The sequence below is a fragment of the Glycine soja genome, chromosome 19, assembly GCF_004193775.1.
Source record: "Glycine soja cultivar W05 chromosome 19, ASM419377v2, whole genome shotgun sequence".
Taxonomy (NCBI): Eukaryota; Viridiplantae; Streptophyta; class Magnoliopsida; order Fabales; family Fabaceae; genus Glycine; species Glycine soja.
In genome coordinates, this window is record NC_041020.1 from 39,747,505 (window position 1) to 39,766,013 (window position 18,509).

Below are 18,509 nucleotides of genomic sequence, written 5' to 3' on the forward strand. Positions count from 1 at the left end.
TTTAACTCATGTTATTGAAAAGAAAATTACTTTTCAACCCGTTCATCTTCTTTGCACCATTCTTCATCATCCAATTTTTTCAGCAATGTTCCCACCTCTGTTTCTTGTACCTCTCCTCTATTATCATCCTCCTTTTCCCTTCAATTTATATCTAAATCCCCAATTTTTTTGGTTGGAATTGTCATCCTCCCCAACCCAAATAGTGTAAATAGTCTGCAAAAAAAAAAATCCTATTTGAAGATATATGCTACGGAACTGTATTTAAAATGTGATAAGAAGAAGCATTGGGGAGGTGATGGTGTAGTTTTGAAACCTTTCGCTTAAATTCTTTTGTTTCTCCTTTTTTTTAATCGAAAATATAAATCCCTAATTTTCTTTTGAGGTTTGACCTATCTAAAAAAAAATTCCTAATTTCTTGCCAAGAACTTTTGATGTTGGTTGCAAGGTTGAAATCGAGGTTCTAAAATTTGATAATTGTTAAAATTTAGGTTTAGGAATGTTTTTCAAGTTCTCCTAGTGATTTTATGGAGGAAGGTAGCTCGGTGTGGAACATCTTTGTAAGAGAGATGTTGACAATCGAGAGACGCCAATGACTTTGTCGAAAACAAGTTTCGTGGTGGTTACAATTAAATTATATTTTAGTGTTATATTTAACATTATGCATGTGCCTAAACTAAATTAAATATTATGATGTGTCTAAACTGTAATTTGTAATTATTAATATGTAAATTTATTTTGAAATATTATTGAACAATAATGTAAAAAAACTATTTTAACTAATTAAACTTTTAGAAAAGACTTCCCTGTAAATAACATAAAAGGTATTACCCCAATTTAATTTAGGAATTCCAGTAACTGTAAAAATTATGTGTTTTTTTAGCTTAATTTGATCTACACCGTGATGTAGAAAGGACTAGAATTATCTAGATGAGACAAAATTTATATCTTAGATATTTTTAATATTGTTTTCTAATAAAAACTGAAATTTCAATAGGCTGTCAAGTATATTGATGAAAATAGGCTGGGCTTATGAAATTAGAATTGGTTGTCAAGTACATTTAAAGATCATATTACTAAACACAATGAAAATTAGAAGGATAAAAAAATTAAATCCTTAAAATATAATAATCAAAATTAAAATAAATTATAAACTAAATATATTCAAATAATTAATTATTAACAATTTATTATACCATTTAAGATAAAATTACTATTATTTTTCACAATTTATTATACCATTTAAGAAGGGCTCGGGAGAAAGGAGAGAAGGGAAAAAATACTATTATTTTTCACAATTTAATGATATTTGAAAAGTAATTATCAAAATTAATTTTGAAGGTAAAATTACCAAAATGGATATTAATTGTTTGTGGCTATCTTTTGCATTATAATTAACCAAAATGACAGTGTGTAATATCCCAATTGCCTCGGTGATTACAGGGTTAGCTACGTAGTTACCAAATTATTTTGTTTTTATTTTAGTAACCACTGTTTTTGCTGTACGGGCAAAGAACCAACATTATAAACCAAGAAATAACACTTTAGTCCTAACCAAGCAATATAAAAACACTGCTATTATGAACCAACAGCACCAAATAAAATGTTAACAGAATAACATTATAAAATGCTACAACAACACCAAATATAGCCGCAGCAAAATAACAGTATAAAAATAACAATCACATTAAACTTTATAAGGGAGGAACAATCAATCCTCACCTCTTGAATTGATTTTTGGGGGTTGAGTTAGACCTCTCATATTATCTCCTTTGAGAAAAACAAAGTGAAGGACAAAAACGAAAAATCCGAACATTGAAATCTGAGAATTGATACTCCCATGACTCAGAAGCAGTTCCAATAACTTCACCCAAAATCGATTTTCAATACGTGAATCACGTCCAACACAATAAATCAAACATCATGGTCTCCTCTTTTTTCACGTTTGACCATTCCTGATCCACATCCAGGGGTTGCCAAAGGAGCTTCAACGCTTATATGTGTCAACAAATCATTCTTATTCGTCTTCTTCTTCCTTCAGCTTTTCTGGTTCTTTAATGAAGACGTCTTTGATATGTGATATTTTGGACCAAAACTCACCGACATGGGGCTGGCATTTTTTGCATAATTCAGGGCAACCTCTGATATGCAAATGTTCAAGTGCGGTGAGGTGATGGATGTTATCCGGGAGAGATATAAGCTCTGGACAATCTAATATAAGAAGTGATTTCAGATTAGTCATAGTTGACAGCCACTCCGGAAGCATTTCAAGATTGTCGCAATATTTAATAATCAAGGTCCGTAAGGAGTTGGCAGTTTCTTGAAGCCATTGAGGTAAGGCCCCCAGCTGTGGTAAACCCGCGAATCCGACACATTTTAACTTCAACATGGGGCTTTGTTCTTCATGGTGTTCCTTCCACAGATCTAAGTCCAGATTAACACAATCTTGAACACTCAGAGATTCTAATTCAGGACAATTTATAACATCCAGTGGCAAAGACTTCAGACTATGACAGTCAACAACATACAATGTTTTAAGAGCAGGGAACTTCACCCCTCCAAAGATAGACTCCATATTATGGCTTGATCCAATAGACAGATGTGCAAGCGAGATCAAATTGGTAATCTCACTGTAAGGCAAAACAGGTTGCTTTGTACTTATCCCCAAATGCCGAAGACAAATCAATTTTCTGAATCCTTTGGGCAATGCTTCCAGCTCCTTGCATCCCAGCACACTAAAGAATTGCAAATTTTGGAGCTTGCAAATAGAATTGGGGAGTCTCTTGATGTTGGGATTATTCTGAATGCTGAAATATCTCAAGTGTTTCAACTTACCAATGGAACGTGGCAAAGTCTTGCATGTCGAATCTCTTAAATCCAAAACTCGCAATAATTTGAACTTTGACACACAGGTATTTAGCAAAGCTTCAACGTTGGCTCCTTCTGCACCATTTGGAAACATTATGGATCTCACGGCTACCGATTTTGAGGTGAATGAATTTCCAAGAGAACTGAATTCCGCAAAAGACAGATGCCGAATATTCTCAGGAATATTTTGAACGTGGGAATTTACAAGTAGACACTCATCTTTTGCAACAAACAGAGCAAGATCATGCACCAAATCATGAATTTTAAATTGACAAATAGTGCCACCATCAATAAAATCTTGAAGGAAAGATCTTGACAGTAATTCATCCAGATACTGTTTGACAACATCTTCCGGTGTCTCATTCTTTCTTGGTGGTGCAAGGACACCAAGTGCCTCCCAAAGCCTAGCTACCTCAACACTACGAAATTCATAATCCTTTGGGTAAAGTGAAAATAATGCAAAACATTGCCTCAAATAGGAGGGGAAGAAATCATAACTTAATTTAAGTGCAGGTAAAATGTCATCTTTATTTTGTGGCAAATTCCAAATTTCATTGTCTCTCACATATTCCCACTCATTTGCCTCAAACTTTGCAAATAGTAAACTCCCCAATGTTCTCACAGCCAATGGAACCCCTCTGCATTTTTTCACAATTTCTTTCCCGATATTTACCAAATGGGGATGTTTTTCCTCTTCGCCTTCGTTTTTAAATGCCCATTTGACAAAAAGAGACAATGAATTCTCAGGAGAAAGGTTTTGTAACTTGTAAGAGGCAACAGTCCCCATCATGGAAGCAATGGAATCAATACGTGTAGTAACTAGAATTTTACTTCCTGCAGCAACCCCTTCTTGTAATAAATTCCTCAACTCAACCCATTTAACACGATCATTATTCCATACGTCATCCAAGACAAGTAAGAATTTTTGACCGGCAAGTTTGCTGGTCAATTGATTTTGTAATTGCTCCAGATCGACCATGTCTAAATTCTGTTGGCGAAGAGGAGCATCGTTAACATTCACAGAATTGATGATTTTGATAATGAGTTGGTTGATGTCAAAGTCATCAGAAACACACACCCACATCTTCAATTTGAAACACTCATCTATCCTCTTATCATTAAACACAAACTTTGCAAGTGTAGTTTTTCCCAAGCCTCCAATCCCCACAATGGGGATAACAGAGAGACTTTTATCGTCATCGTTGGGATTCTGCTGCATGAAAATCTCTATGATCTTTTCTTTATCATGTTCCCTTCCTATCACATCTGAGTCACTCACACGGGAGTGTGTCATGCGACTCGTGTCCCTCCTATGAACAACTCGTGTGTCAACATCAATTATTCGGAGACCAAACTTATGCCTATCAGCTGCAACCTTGTCTAGCCTCTTGCTGACATCTTTGATTTGTTGAGCCATCTTGGAACGAAAAACAAGTGGATTAGAACTTGAGAAGAAGTGGCTTACCTGGTCTTTGATGGTACCATGAGCTTTGAGCACTTGCTTTCGCAGTGTTTGGCATTCGAATTCATCCAACACATCTTCGGCGTCATAGAAGACACTTTTGAGCTGCCTCAGCCATTCCTGCAGCTCATGGTTATGCTCCTGCTTTTGCTCAGCATCTAACAGCACTGCCTTGACTAATGAGAGAGTCTTTTTAAGGTCTCGGAGATGGTCGTACAAACCCACCACCCGAGAAGCTTCTTGGAAAGCATGAGAAGCAAGCTTTGTTATGAGAGACTCAGCGATGCTGAAGATAAATAATTCAGCCATGGTTTGTGTTATCAGCAATTCCAACACCAGAGATCGATCGGAAGGAAAAATACAATAATTTCCTTTACAGCTCGATCTAGTTTTTGTGGCCAATGGTTAAGGTTATCCCCAGGAGCAATAATATCCTTTACAGCTCATGTAATTGACAAACAGGGGTACTTGACAATCAAAAATAAATATATTTTAATATATATTTGCATACAAAAATAAAAGGGTGAATTTTGAATTAAACATGATTCTTAATTTGAAAATTTTCTATTAATTTCATTTCACGACATATATATTTGATTCATTTGTATTTCTAATACGCAATATCCTATAAACAATCATTCTTAAACTCTTTTTTAGTTTACAAAAATTCGTAAACTCTTAATGTCTAGAACAAATTCATCATATGAACTTATCAATTTAATCAACGGAAAAATATGTTTTAGATTTTCATAAATTAGTTTTATTTTAGATCTTCAATAAAAGAATTACATTAAATATATGATAAAGTAAAAAATTTATTCTTAAATTCTTAATATTTTGTTTTAGTTGCTGATAAATTTCATAAATTCTAATTTGAGTTTTTAGTAAATTTTGTTCATTTAAAATCAAATATAAGAAAAAAAATAAAAAAAATATTTTATTAGGAATTTAGAATAAAAAAATTTCATTGAGTACTCAAAATAAAATTTGTTAATTTATTTATGTTATAGATAAATCATATTTTAGCTTATGGTAATTAGCTTTCAAAACTTACTATTTACAGTTTGCGTAAAAGTTCCGCCTTGAAAGCATCACCTACGTTATGATAGGTTGAAAAACTGCCATTATCCATGAGGCCATATGGCCGCAATACATATGAGAAGTATCCGGCAAAAAACTCCCATCAACATAGTTACAGACTCGTGAAATTGGCCATGAAGTTTCCACTACCACTCAAATGTGCTGCAAATTTGATATATACTATACATTGCTGCAATTAAACGAATTAATTTTATACTCATTTTAAGACAACAGTACTTTTATTACTTCATCTTTTATGATTTTTTCATTTCTGTTTAACAACTAACATGTCACCCTTGTTGCTTCAATTTTCTTACTGTTTTTGGGCCTAAATTAGTTAGTGTTTTTAATTGAACTATGTCAATGGATCCATTAGTATGTACGCAAATTTCTAAATAGACCAACAAAATTCCACAAAATACCTCAAATATATTCTAAACATATTTTCATGTCCAAAATATTAGTTTATAAATCTCTGGATTATTCACTGATTGTTTCATAATTCTCTTTTTTTAATTAAATTTATTATATTTTTTAATTAAATTTCTATCTAGATGTTAACAGAAATTATTTTTACACTTTAGATAGAATTTAGAATTCCCTCTCTATAGCCAGAATTTAGAATTCCAAAATTTTAGTTAATTAAATTTCAAATTCCAATTAGCATGATATCCAAATAAAAAATTTTAGACTTAGAAATTTTAAATCCTCTAAAAATTATTTTTCCTATTTTAAATACTTCATCCAAATATACCATAAGAGAATCATCAAGAACAACAAGAAAACACACACTCAGAGAAACAAACAAACAAGTTTGTTATTGGATTAGTATTTTTATAATTGATTCTGAGATCAACTTGATTATTCTATAAAATTGATTCCAATTAAATGTAATTTTAGAATAATGTGATTTTTATTTTGATACATATATATTAAAAGAAATTCACAGTTAATGATATTTGAAAAGTAACTATCAAAATTAATTTTGAAATAAAATTACCAAAATGGATATTAATTGTTTGTGGATGTCTTTTGCATTATAATTTACCAAAATGGCAGTGTCTAATATCCCAAGTGCCTCGGTGATTACAGGGTTAGCTAGTTAGTTACCAAATTATTTTGTCTTCATTTTATTAACCACTGTTTTTGCTGTACGGGCAAAGAACCAACGTATTATGAACCACGAAATAACACGTTAGTCCTAACCAACCAATATAATAACAATGATATTATGAACCAACAACACCAAATATAATGTTAACAGAATTACCTTATAAAATGCTAAAACAACAAAAAATACATAGCAGTTCTTCATCAGCAAAATAACGGTATAAAAATAACAGGTAGTGGAGATCACAGTAAATATATGCGAGTAAAAGACAACAACAAAATAATAAGCACAACATAAAATAGGCAGTGAAAAATAAAACACACGCATGCATTAACTTGATGGACAAGGGAACAGAGTGAAGGACAAAAACGCTTATATGTGTCAACAAATCATTCTATTCCTCTTCTTCTTCCTCCAGCTCTTCTGGTTCTTCAATGAAGACGTGTTTGATATGTGATATTTTGGACCAAAGCTCTCCGAGACGGGGCTGGCATTTTTTGCATAATTCAGGGCAACCACCGATGTACAAATATTGAAGTGTGGTGAGGTGATGTATGTTATCTGAAAAAAACCATGCCATTTGGGGAAGCCTTATTGCAGATGCCAGTCTACATCAAATTCATGAAAGAAATCCTCACTAAGAAGACGAAATACATTGACAGTGAAAGTATTATGATGGGAGGCATTATTAACCGAGAATCATGTGAACTAAATCATTTTATTTTAAGATAGGAGAACTAAAGTGACGGATGTTCAAAATTATATTTGTTTATTTAATTTTATTCATAAAACACCTCTCTAAAACAATAGAAAAAAAAGAGACATTATTAACCGAGAATCATAAGTATTTATTTTAAATTTTCCAATTATTTGTCTGTGTTTATTAGTTTCTAAATGGCGTAGAAAAATATTTACTCAAAAAATGCATGCGTTCACGAGTCTCAATTTTTTAGACAAATAAATTCTAAGCATCTCTTATAGGTATACTATTAGATTAAATAATTTTTATGACAAATAAATTCACGGGTCTCAGTGCTTATTAGCATCTCTTATTACTATACCATTTAAGATAAAATTATAATTTTAATCTCAAATTTATTTTCAGTTTTCGTTAGAAAAAAAGTGGAAGATAAAAAGAATATAATCGAAGAGGCATGCATCAAACAAACATTCAATTAGCACAATTTGATGTGAAATGGTATGCTTACGAAGAATTTGAAACATATTAAGAGAATCATCAAGAAAAACACACAAAGAGAAATTAACAAACAAATAAGTTTGTTATTGGATCAGTATTTTTATAATTGATTCTGAGATCAACGTCATTATTCTATAGAATTGATTCCAATTAAATGTAATTTCAGAATAATGTGATTTTTGTTTTGATACATATATATTAAAAAAATTAATTTTCACATTTAATGATATTTGAAAAGTAACAATCAAAATTAAGTTTGAACGTTAAATTACCAAAATGGATATTAATTATTTGTGGATGTCTTTTACATTATAATTTACCAAAATGGCAGTGTGTAATATCCCAAGTGACTGGGTGATTACAGGGTTAGCTAGTTAGTTACCAAATTATTTTGTGTTTATTTTATTAACCACTATTTTTGCTGTACGAGCAAAGAACCAACATTATGAGTATGAACCACGAAATAACACTTTAGTCCTAACCAACCAATATAATAACAATGATACTATGAACCAACAGCAACAAATATAATTTTAACAGAATAACCTTATAAAATGCTAAAACAACAAAAAATTGATTCTAAGATCAATGTAATTCTATAGGATTGATTCTAACTAAAAGTAATTTTAGAATAATATGATTTTTGTTTAGATACATATATTAAAAAATTGATTTTTACAATTTAATTAATGATATTTGAAAAGTAACTATCAAAATTAATTTTGAACGTAAAATTATCAAAATGGACATTAATTATTTGCTGGTGTCTTTTGCATTATAATTTACCAAAATGACAGTGTGTAATATCCCAAGTGCCTTGGTGATTACAGGGTTAGCTAGTTAGTTATCAAATTATTTTGCTTTTATTTTATTAACCACTATCTTTGCTGTACGGGCAAGGAACCAACATTATGAACCACGAAATAACACTTTAGTCCTAACCATGCAACATAATAACACTGATATTATGAACCAACAACACCCAATAAAATGTTAACAGAATAACCTTATAAAATGCTACAACAACACCAAATTTAGCCGTTCTGCTGCAAAATAACAGGCAGTGGAAATCACACTAAATATAGACACACGCATGCATTAACTTGATGGACAATGTAAAAAAGTGAAGGACAAAAACGAAAAATCCAGCACGTTTGACCAACATTGAAATCTGAGAATTGATTCTCCCATGACGCGGAAGCAGCTCCAGAGTACCTTTTCAATACGTGAATCACGTCCAACAGAATAAATCAAACATCATGGTCTCCTCTTTTTTCACGTTTGACCATTCCTGATCCACGTCCAGGGGTTGCCAAAGGAGCTTCAAAGCTTATATGTGTCAACAAATCCTTATTCGTCTTTCAATGAAGACGTGTTTGATATGTGATATTTTGGACCAAAACTCACCGACATGGGGCTCGCATTTTTCGCATAATTGATGGCAACCATAGATATGCAAACGTTCAAGTGCGGTCAGGTGATGGATGTTATCCGGGAGAGATATAAGCTTTGGACAACCATATATAAGAAGTACTTTCAGATTAGTCATAGTTGACAGCCACTCCGGAAGCATTTCAAGATTGTCGCAGTCTGAAATAATCAAGGTCCGTAAGGAGTTGGCAGTTTCTTGAAGCCATTGAGGTAAGGCCACCAGCTGTGGTAAGCCCCAGAATGCAACATATTTTAACCTTAACTTGGGGTTTTGTTCTTCATGGTGTTCCTTCCACAGATCTAAGTCCAGATTAACACAATCTTTAACAGTCAGAGTTTCTAATTCAGGAAAATTTATAACATCCAGTGGCAAAGACTTCAGACTATGACAGGCAGCAACATTCAATGCTTTAAGAGCAGGGAACTTCACCCCTCCAAAGATAGACTCCATATTATGGCATGATTGAATAGACAGAAGTTCAAGGGAGATCAAATTGGTAATCTCAGTGTAAGGCAAAACAGGTTGCTTTGTAGTTATCCCCAAATGCCGAAGACAAATCAATTTTCTGAATCCTTTGGGCAATGCTTCCAGCTCCTTGCATCTCAGAACACTCAAGAATTGCAAATTTTGGAGCTTGCAAATAGAATTGGGGAGTCTCTTGATGTTGGGATTATTCTGAATGCTGAAAGATCTCAAGTGTTTCAACTTACCAATAGAACGTGACAAAGTCTTGCATGTCGAATCTCTTAAATCCAAAACTCGCAATAATTTGAACTTTGACACACAGGTATTTAGCAAAGCTTCAACGTTGGCTCCTTCTGCACCATTTGGAATCATTATAGATCTCACGGCTACCGATTTTGAGGTGAATGAATTTCCAAGAGAACTGAATTCCGCAAAAGACAGATGCCGAATATTCTCAGGAATATTTTGAACGTGGGAATTTACAAGTAGACAATCATCTTTTGCAACAAACAGAGCAAGATCATGCACCAAATCATGAATTTTAAATTGATAAATAGTGCCCAAATTGACAAAATCTTGAAGGAAAGATCTTGACAGTAATTCATCCAGATACTGTATGACAACATCTTTCGGTGTCTCATTCTTTCTTGGTGGTGCAAGGACACCAAGTGCCTCCCAAAGCCTAGCTACCTCAACACTATGAAATTCATAATCCTTTGGGTAAAGTGAAAACAATGCAAAACATTGCCTCAAATAGGAGGGCAAGAAATCATAACTTAATTTAAGTGCAGGTAAAATGTCATCTTTATTTTGTGGCAAATTCCAAATTTCATTGTCTCTCACATATTCCCACTCATTTGCCTCAAACTTTGAAAATAGTAAACTCCCCAATGTTCTCACAGCCAATGGAACCCCTTTGCATTTGTTCACAATTCCTTCTCCGATATTTACCAAATGAGGATGTTTTTCCTCTTCGCCTTCGTTTTTAAATGCCCATTTGACAAAAAGAGACCATGAATTCTCCGGAGAAAGGCGTTGTAACTTGTAAGAGGCAACAGTCCCCATCATGGAAGCAATGGAATCAATACGTGTAGTCACTAGAATTTTACTTCCTGGAGCAACCCCTACCTTTATTAAATTCCTCAGCTCAATCCATTTAACACGGTCATCATTCCATACGTCATCCAGGACAAGTAAGAATTTTTTACCGGCAAGTCTGCTTCTCAATTGATTTTGTAATTGCTCCAGATCGACCATGTCTAAATTTTGTTGGCGAAGAGGAGCATCATCAACATTTGCAGAATTGATGATTTTGATGATGAGTTGGTTAATGTCAAAGTCATCAGAAACACACACCCACATCTTTAATGGGAAACACCCGTCTATCCTCTTATCATTAAACACAAACTTTGCGACTGTAGTTTTTCCCAAGCCTCCAATCCCCACAATGGGGATAACAGAGAGACTTTTATCATCATCATTGGGATTCTGCTGCATCAAAAGCTCTATGATCTTTTCTTTATCATGTTCCCTTCCTATCACATCTGAGTCACTCACGCCACCGGAGTGTGTCATGCGACTCGTGTCTCTCTTATGAACAACTCGTGTGTCAACATCAATTATTCGGAGACCAAACTTCTGCCCATCAGCTGCAACCTTGTCTAGCCGCTTGCTGACATCTTTGATTTGTTGAGCCATCTTGGAACGAAAAACAAGTGGATTAGAACTTGAGAAGAAGTGGCTTACCTGGTCTTTGATGGTACCATGATCTTTGAGCACTTGCTTTCGCAGTGTTTGGCACTCAAATTCATCGAGCACATCTTGGGCATCATAGAAGACACTTTTGAGCTGCCTCAGCCATTCCCGAAGCACATGGTTATGCTCCTGCTTTTGCTCAGCATCTAACAGCACTGCCTTAACTAATGAGAGAGTCTTTTTAAGGTCTCGGAGATGGTCGTACAAACCCACCACCCGAGAAGCTTCTTGGAAAGCATGAGAAGCAAGCTTTGTTATGAGAGACTCAGCGATGCTGAAGATAAATGATTCAGCCATGGTTTGTGTTATCAGCAATTCCAACACCAGAGATCGGAAGTAAGTAAAAATACAAGTCTTCACTCGTCAACTCTAGTCTTTGTGGCCAATGGTTAAGGTGGTCCCCAGGAGCAATAATTTCATTTACAGCTCATGTAATTGACAAACAAAACACGTGGGTGGGGGTACTTGACAATCAAAAATAAATATATAAATAATATATATTTGCATACAAAAATAAAAGGGTGAATTTTGAATTAAACATGATTCTTAATTTGAAAATTTTCTATTAATTTCATTTCACGACATATATATTTGATTCATTTGTATTTCTAATACGCAATATCCTATAAACAATCATTCTTAAACTCTTTTTTAGTTTACAAAAATTCTTAAACTCTTAATGTCTAGAACAAATTTATCATATGAACTTATCAATTTAATCAAGAGAAAAATATGTTTTAGATTTTCATAAATTAGTTTTATTTTAGATCTTCAATAAAAGAATTAGATTAAATCTATGATAAAGTAAAAAATTTATCGTTAAATTTTTAATATTTTGTTTTAGTTGCTGATAAATTTCATAAATTTTAATTTGAGTTTTTAGTAAATTTTGTTCATTTAAAATCAAATATAAGAAAAAAAAATAAAAAAAAATATTTTATTGGGAATTTAGAATAAAATTTTTTCATTAAGTACTCAAAATAAAATTTGTTAACTTATTTATGGTATAGATAAATCATATTTTAGCTTATGGTAATTAGCTTTCAAAACTTACTATTTACAGTTTGCGTGAAAGTTCCGCCTTGAAAGCATCACCTACGTTATGATAGGTTGAAAAACTGCCATTATCCATGAGGCCATATGGCCGCAATACATATGAGAAGTATCCGGCAAAAAACTCCCATCAACATAGTTACAGACTCGTGAAATTGGCCATGAAGTTTCCACTACCACTCAAATGTGCTGCAAATTTGATATATACTATACATTGCTGCAATTAAACGAATTAATTTTATACTCATTTTAAGACAACAGTACTTTTATTACTTCATCTTTTATGATTTTTTCATTTCTGTTTAACAACTAACATGTCACCCTTGTTGCTTCAATTTTCTTACTGTTTTTGGGCCTAAATTAGTTAGTGTTTTTAATTGAACTCAGTCAATTATCCATTAGTACGTACGCAAATTTATAAATAGACCAACAAAATTCCACAAAATACCTCACATATATTCTAAACATATTTTCATGTCCAAAATATTATTTTATAAATCTCTGGATTATTCACTGATGGTTTCATAATTCTCTTTTCTTAATTTAATTTATTATATTTTTTAATTAAATTTCTATCTAGATGTTAACAGAAATCATTTTTACACTTTAGATAGAATTTAGAATTCTCTCTCTATAGGCAGAATTTAGAATTTCAAAATTTTAGTTGATTAAATTTCAAATTTCAATTAGCATGATATATCTAAATATAAAAATTTAGACTTAAAAATTTTAAATCCTTTAAAAATTATTTTTACTATTTTGAATACTTCATCCAAACATACCATAAGAGAATCATCAAGAACAACAAGAAAATACACACAGAGAGAAACAAACAAACAAATTTGTTATTGGATCAATATTTTTATAATTGATTCTGAGATCAACTTGATTATTCTATAGAATTAATTCCAATTAAATGTAATTTTAGAATAATGTGATTTTTATTTTGATACATATATATTAAAAAAAAAATTCACATTTAATGATATTTGAAAAGTAACTATCAAAATTAATTTTGAAATAAAATTACCAAAATGGATATTAATTGTTTGTGGATGTCTTTTGCATTATAATTTACCAAGATGGCAGTGTCTAATATCCCAAGTGCCTCGGTGATTACAGGGTTAGCTAGTTAGTTACCAAATTATTTTGTCTTTTATTTTATTAACCACTATTTTTGCTGTATGGGCAAAGAACCAACATTATGAACCACGAAATAACACTTTAGTCCTAACCAACCAATATAATAACAATGATATTATGAACCAACAACACCAAATATAATGTTAACAGAATTATCTTATAAAATGCTAAAACAACAAAAAATATATGGCAGTTCTTCATCAGCAAAATAACGGTATAAAAATAACAGGCAGTGGAGATCACAGTAAATATATGCGAGTAAAAGACAACAACAAAATAATAAGCACAACATAAAATAGGCAGTGAAAAATAAAACACACGCATGCATTAACTTGATGGACAAGGGAACAGAGTGAAGGACAAAAATGCTTATATGTGTCAACAAATCATTCTATTCCTCTTCTTCCTCCAGCTCTTCTGGTTCTTCAATGAAGGCGTGTTTGATAACCGAGAATCATAAGTATTTATTTTAAATATTCCAATTATTTGTCTGTGTTTATGAGTTTCTAAATGGCGTAGAAAAATATTTACTCAAAAAATGCATGCGTTCATGAGTCTCAATTTTTTAGACAAATAAATTCTAAGCATCTCTTATTAGTATACTCTTAGATTAAATAATTTTTATGACAAATAAATTCACGAGTCTCAGTGTTTTAAAATAATATTTAGATAAACTTAAAAATTAGGATAGTCGATCGTGACATTTTTTTTTTCTTTGTGAGTTGGGCTTACTGTGTTAAGATGGGCAAAATCAGTTGGCAAAGTTGGGCCGATAATAGTTTGTTTGATTTTTATTAACTTAATTTAGACATTTTATTGAGTTATTTAAGCAACTTCGTTAAATTGGGGGTGAACATAAGTAACAAGGAAGGAAGTATAAAAATTTCAGGTTCAAACTAATTAAATAAAGCACAGTCAATTCTTGGAAAAGAAAATTTGAATAACTATAGAAAAAGTAACTCAAATAAATCTTGGTGCCCAATAATATAGTTGTAGCTTGAATTGATCAGAGTTTGTTAACGTTTTACAAGTATTCATTTATTAGTTCACAAATTTACCGAACATGATGGTGATTGGTGACCCTTGTGTGAAACCCAATCCATCAAACATATTGCGGAAATAAGCCACAGCTTTGCAAGAGCTTTATTTGTTATCAATTGCATGCGGTGTTTGAAGAACATAGATGGCCATCAGTTTTATTTTATTTTTTTCTATTGAAAATTTTTAGCCATAACTTTTAAACTCATTACCTAAATCTAAAAATAAGTCAACAGTGAAAGTATACTATTCAAAGTATATTCCTTAAAGAAAAAGGAGAGATTCGAACTTTTGGACAAAGGTAGACTCTATTTTGGGTTTAGAGAGATATAATTATATAAAAGAAAAGAAAAAAAAGAAAATGACAAATGTGATGAAAAAGAATAGAAAGTTAGAAATAAAATGAAATTCAACACGATGAAAGATAAAGTAAATATATGAGAGTTGTTACGTTGTTAAAAAAAATATAAGAGATGTTAAAGTAAAAATAGAATTAAACAACTTCATTTGATTGTTGTAAATATCATTGCGCCAATGAGATGTTATAAGATTATTTATCCTTTTTACTTGAGGTAAGTTAGATAATTTCAATGTTTGATATACATGAATTACTAGGAATGATCCTCTGCAGTGACATTACTACAGCAGAATATCCTGACCTTTCCTTAAATTTTATTAATAATTAACGTAATACTTCTGTTATAAAGTAAAATTAAAAAAGAAAAATCAGTGGTAAGACAATATTTTTGGTGTGGCAATGGTAATACTATGAAACTGCAGTGTCATTTTTTTCCCACTATATTCTGCTCCCATGAATTACTATATAGGCTCCAAAAAACCCACACACAGATAAATTGTTTGGGACAATGTTGGCATTACTGTAGAGGATATTATAGTCCATAGGTTTGGTGGTATAAGTTTGCAATTTGGAGTGAATAATAATCATGAGTTAATTTCATTTTCGACTACAAGATATCTTCTTCCCAACAAAAAAAAGTTGTAAGGGTGGCTGGAATTTTCAGCTTTTCATTTTGCCCCCACCTTTTCCTTTCATTTCACTATCATTACTTGAGTTGAGCACGTTCCCGAGACATCTCAAATTTCCTCTGCTGAGAATTTCACGAGGTAATGTCTCGCACTCACCATTTTTTTGCAGCCAACTTTTTTACTGTGTTTGGATTCTGATTATTTCTCACGCTTCCACATATGCCCCTATTGCTGTTTTCCAATTTGGTTTCTCCTACCAGTATCAGGTGGTTTATTCAACCAACAGTGGATCTTCAATTTGTTGGTTTCAGTGTTCTTGTATGTGTGTTTTCATTTTGATGAGTTCATGGTGAGCCTAATAATCTGTATTCTGTATTAATTTGATAATTAAAGTTCCAATTTTTAGTGAATTTTCATACATTGGAAAGATAGTTTTAGGGAATTTTCTCATTGTTTTTCAAAAGGGTATTATTCACTTGTCCCTTTTCCATGAATTGCAGTTTATGAGCCACAAATGCAAGTGGGAACGAAGAATGGGGTTTGGAGTTAGTTTGGACAAGTGGTGTGGTGTGGTGTCCTATGTAATGAGTGCACATATGTGAAGTGAAAATTCCTCATCCTTTTCCTCTTTTTTCACGCCTTAATTTCTCTCTCTCTGGAATTTGGAGCAACAGCCAGCACTCTATGGATTCTCTGCTTGGTAATTGGCCATCCTTTGATCCTCACAACTTCAGTCAGCTTCGACCTTCCGATCCTTCTAGTTCTTCTGTAAGTTGTTGTTGTATATGAAATTGATAATCCTAGTAATAATTACTCATTCCAAGTATGCAAATGTATGCTTTCTCAATTGTTGAAAGTCTGATTGTGCGATGCTGAGTTTTTGGTTTAATGCTTTCTATTTGCATCGATCCCCCGTTGAAATATCAGTGAAGGAAGGGATATTTGCCTTATTTCCCAACCCCCTTGAGGACAAAATTTGGTTGTTAACAACCTTCTTCTTGTTGACACACTTGCATATTTGAATTCCACCATTCAAATCTGAGAATATTTCTTCATTTTTTAAGATGGTAAGTGGTAGAGTTAGACTAGAGAAGTGTAGAATAGAAAACCTGTATTTGCAATCTTCAGAATTTTAAGTTTGCTTCTTGTTGTCAAAAGGTAGAGTATTTGTTGACATTCTAAATGTTATTGCTACTACTTAGAATGATCATAATTCATAATAGAGTAACAGCATTGTGCTATTTGTTGTGCCCGAGATTGAATTCTTCACCATTGGTGTTATATGTAGCATGTATGTGGGAACATATCCATTTAATCTCAATAACTTTACTGTTATTCTTTTTTTATTTTTCCTCTTTATTTTGTGCGGTTCTGCAAAAGTTTCCGTAAAGGATTTTAAAGTTTGAAACTTTTCCAGCATGGGGTGGTTTTCTTTTTCCTTTCTGTCTCTTTTAATTTGTGACTCTGAAAATTGTACTGCAAAACTTGACTTTGCTGTTCAATATTGTAGCAACAATTAATTCTTCAGTGACATAATTGTTCTACTTTTATTTCTAATCAGTCTCCGTGTTACCTTGACACAAATTTAGTCGTTCTTGTCTTTTCCATAGATTTGCTAATTGCTAATCTACAAACTTACAAGCACATACATATTACCCATGAAATTTAGCGGTTGAAAATTGAAAAAATGAAGGAGATCATTGGATTCATTTGGTACCTTTGCTTACACCGTGCATACAAATTCTTGTTTTATGTTTAACAATATGTGATATGTGATATGCTTCTCTAATCCATTGCATTTGATAAGAAGGAAGCTCAAGCATGAGTCAGCTTTGATCTTGGAGGTTAACACACTGAATGAGTCACATTTATTCCTTACCTTTTTCTAATCAAGTCTGGGATAAACCAACATATTTAAGGCCAACTTCTTTTTATGCAACTTCTATTCTTGTTCTAAAGTGCATCATGGGTCACCTAATGATATATAATTTTATAAGCGTTATGAAGATGAAATTTCTCTAATTTCATACAGAGAATGACGCTACCCACTTACCATCCTACGCACAGCAGGACCCTTCCAGCACCTGATCAAGGTAACACGACGAACTTTCTTATGATTCCTCCAGCAAATTAGCCATGCTTTGTCCCGTATTTACTTGACTGATCATTTTTTGGAAAAATGTATTTTTCCTTTGGATTATTACCTTCATCATGTTTTTGGAGGAAAATCCAAACTACATGCATTAAACCTGTTACTTAAACTGATTTTCTGTCTAGCTCAAGTCTTGTTAGGGTAGACTGACTGGTGTTTTGTAATTGAAAGTTTTGCTTGAAAATTGTTCAAACAGTGATAAGTACAGAAGCCAAAAATATCCTCGTGAGACACATTTATCAACATGCTGAGGAGAAGGTTAGTGACTCTTGATGGTTAAACACACATGTGTTTTGGTGCAGTTAGGTTTGCACATGCTTGATGCCCATAACCTTTTGTATTTTTTCAGTTGAAACCAAAAAGAGCTGCATCTGATAACCTTTTGCCTGATCATGGATGCAAGCAACCTAGGGTTTCTAGTTGACAGTGGCCATCAACCAACTGTTGTATGTGATTGTGAGTAAGTTTCCAAAAATATATCCTTAGAAGAGTTTGGTGCTTGTTTAGAATTTGAACGATTTTGGCCAGTTATATAGACTTGGGAGTGTGTAAACATAAACCTAATAATCAGTCAAAATTTAAACTGAATGAAACAATGACGATTTCATTGTGTATGTTTATGCCATATCATTAACAACTGATCGTGCAAGTATCTTTTGTACTCGCAAAAGCAAGCATGTTCTGTGTCATAATTTTCTCCATCTAACTTTTTGGATGCAAACACAATTATTTGTATGGGACACTTTTATTAGCATTTCTAAGTGGTTA

General features: G+C 32.6%; 3 protein-coding genes across 4 annotated transcripts; 1 reads left to right on the forward strand and 2 right to left on the reverse strand.

The window, feature by feature from the left end:
• Positions 1-1,548: 1,548 nt before the first annotated feature.
• On the reverse strand, positions 1,549-4,751 carry LOC114400257 (disease resistance protein RGA2-like). Its single transcript, XM_028362610.1, has one exon. It carries the CDS (start codon positions 4,634-4,636, stop codon positions 2,015-2,017), a length of 2,622 nt encoding a protein of 873 aa, XP_028218411.1. The 5' UTR covers positions 4,637-4,751; the 3' UTR covers positions 1,549-2,014.
• A 3,903-nt stretch (positions 4,752-8,654) lies between these two features.
• On the reverse strand, positions 8,655-11,725 carry LOC114400258 (disease resistance protein RGA2-like). Its single transcript, XM_028362611.1, has one exon. It carries the CDS (start codon positions 11,663-11,665, stop codon positions 9,056-9,058), a length of 2,610 nt encoding a protein of 869 aa, XP_028218412.1. The 5' UTR covers positions 11,666-11,725; the 3' UTR covers positions 8,655-9,055.
• A 3,738-nt stretch (positions 11,726-15,463) lies between these two features.
• LOC114399248 lies at positions 15,464-18,359 on the forward strand. 2 transcript variants are annotated; one of them, XM_028361395.1, is made up of 6 exons: positions 15,464-15,727; positions 15,850-15,938; positions 16,090-16,357; positions 17,622-17,682; positions 17,938-17,999; positions 18,091-18,359. In XM_028361395.1, exons 3-6 carry the CDS (start codon positions 16,274-16,276, stop codon positions 18,163-18,165), a joined length of 282 nt encoding a protein of 93 aa, XP_028217196.1. In that variant the 5' UTR covers positions 15,464-15,727; positions 15,850-15,938; positions 16,090-16,273; the 3' UTR covers positions 18,166-18,359. The 2 variants fall into 2 exon arrangements, with proteins under 2 accessions (XP_028217196.1, XP_028217197.1); XM_028361396.1 differs by lacking the exon at positions 15,850-15,938.
• The last annotated feature ends 150 nt before the right edge of the window (positions 18,360-18,509 follow it).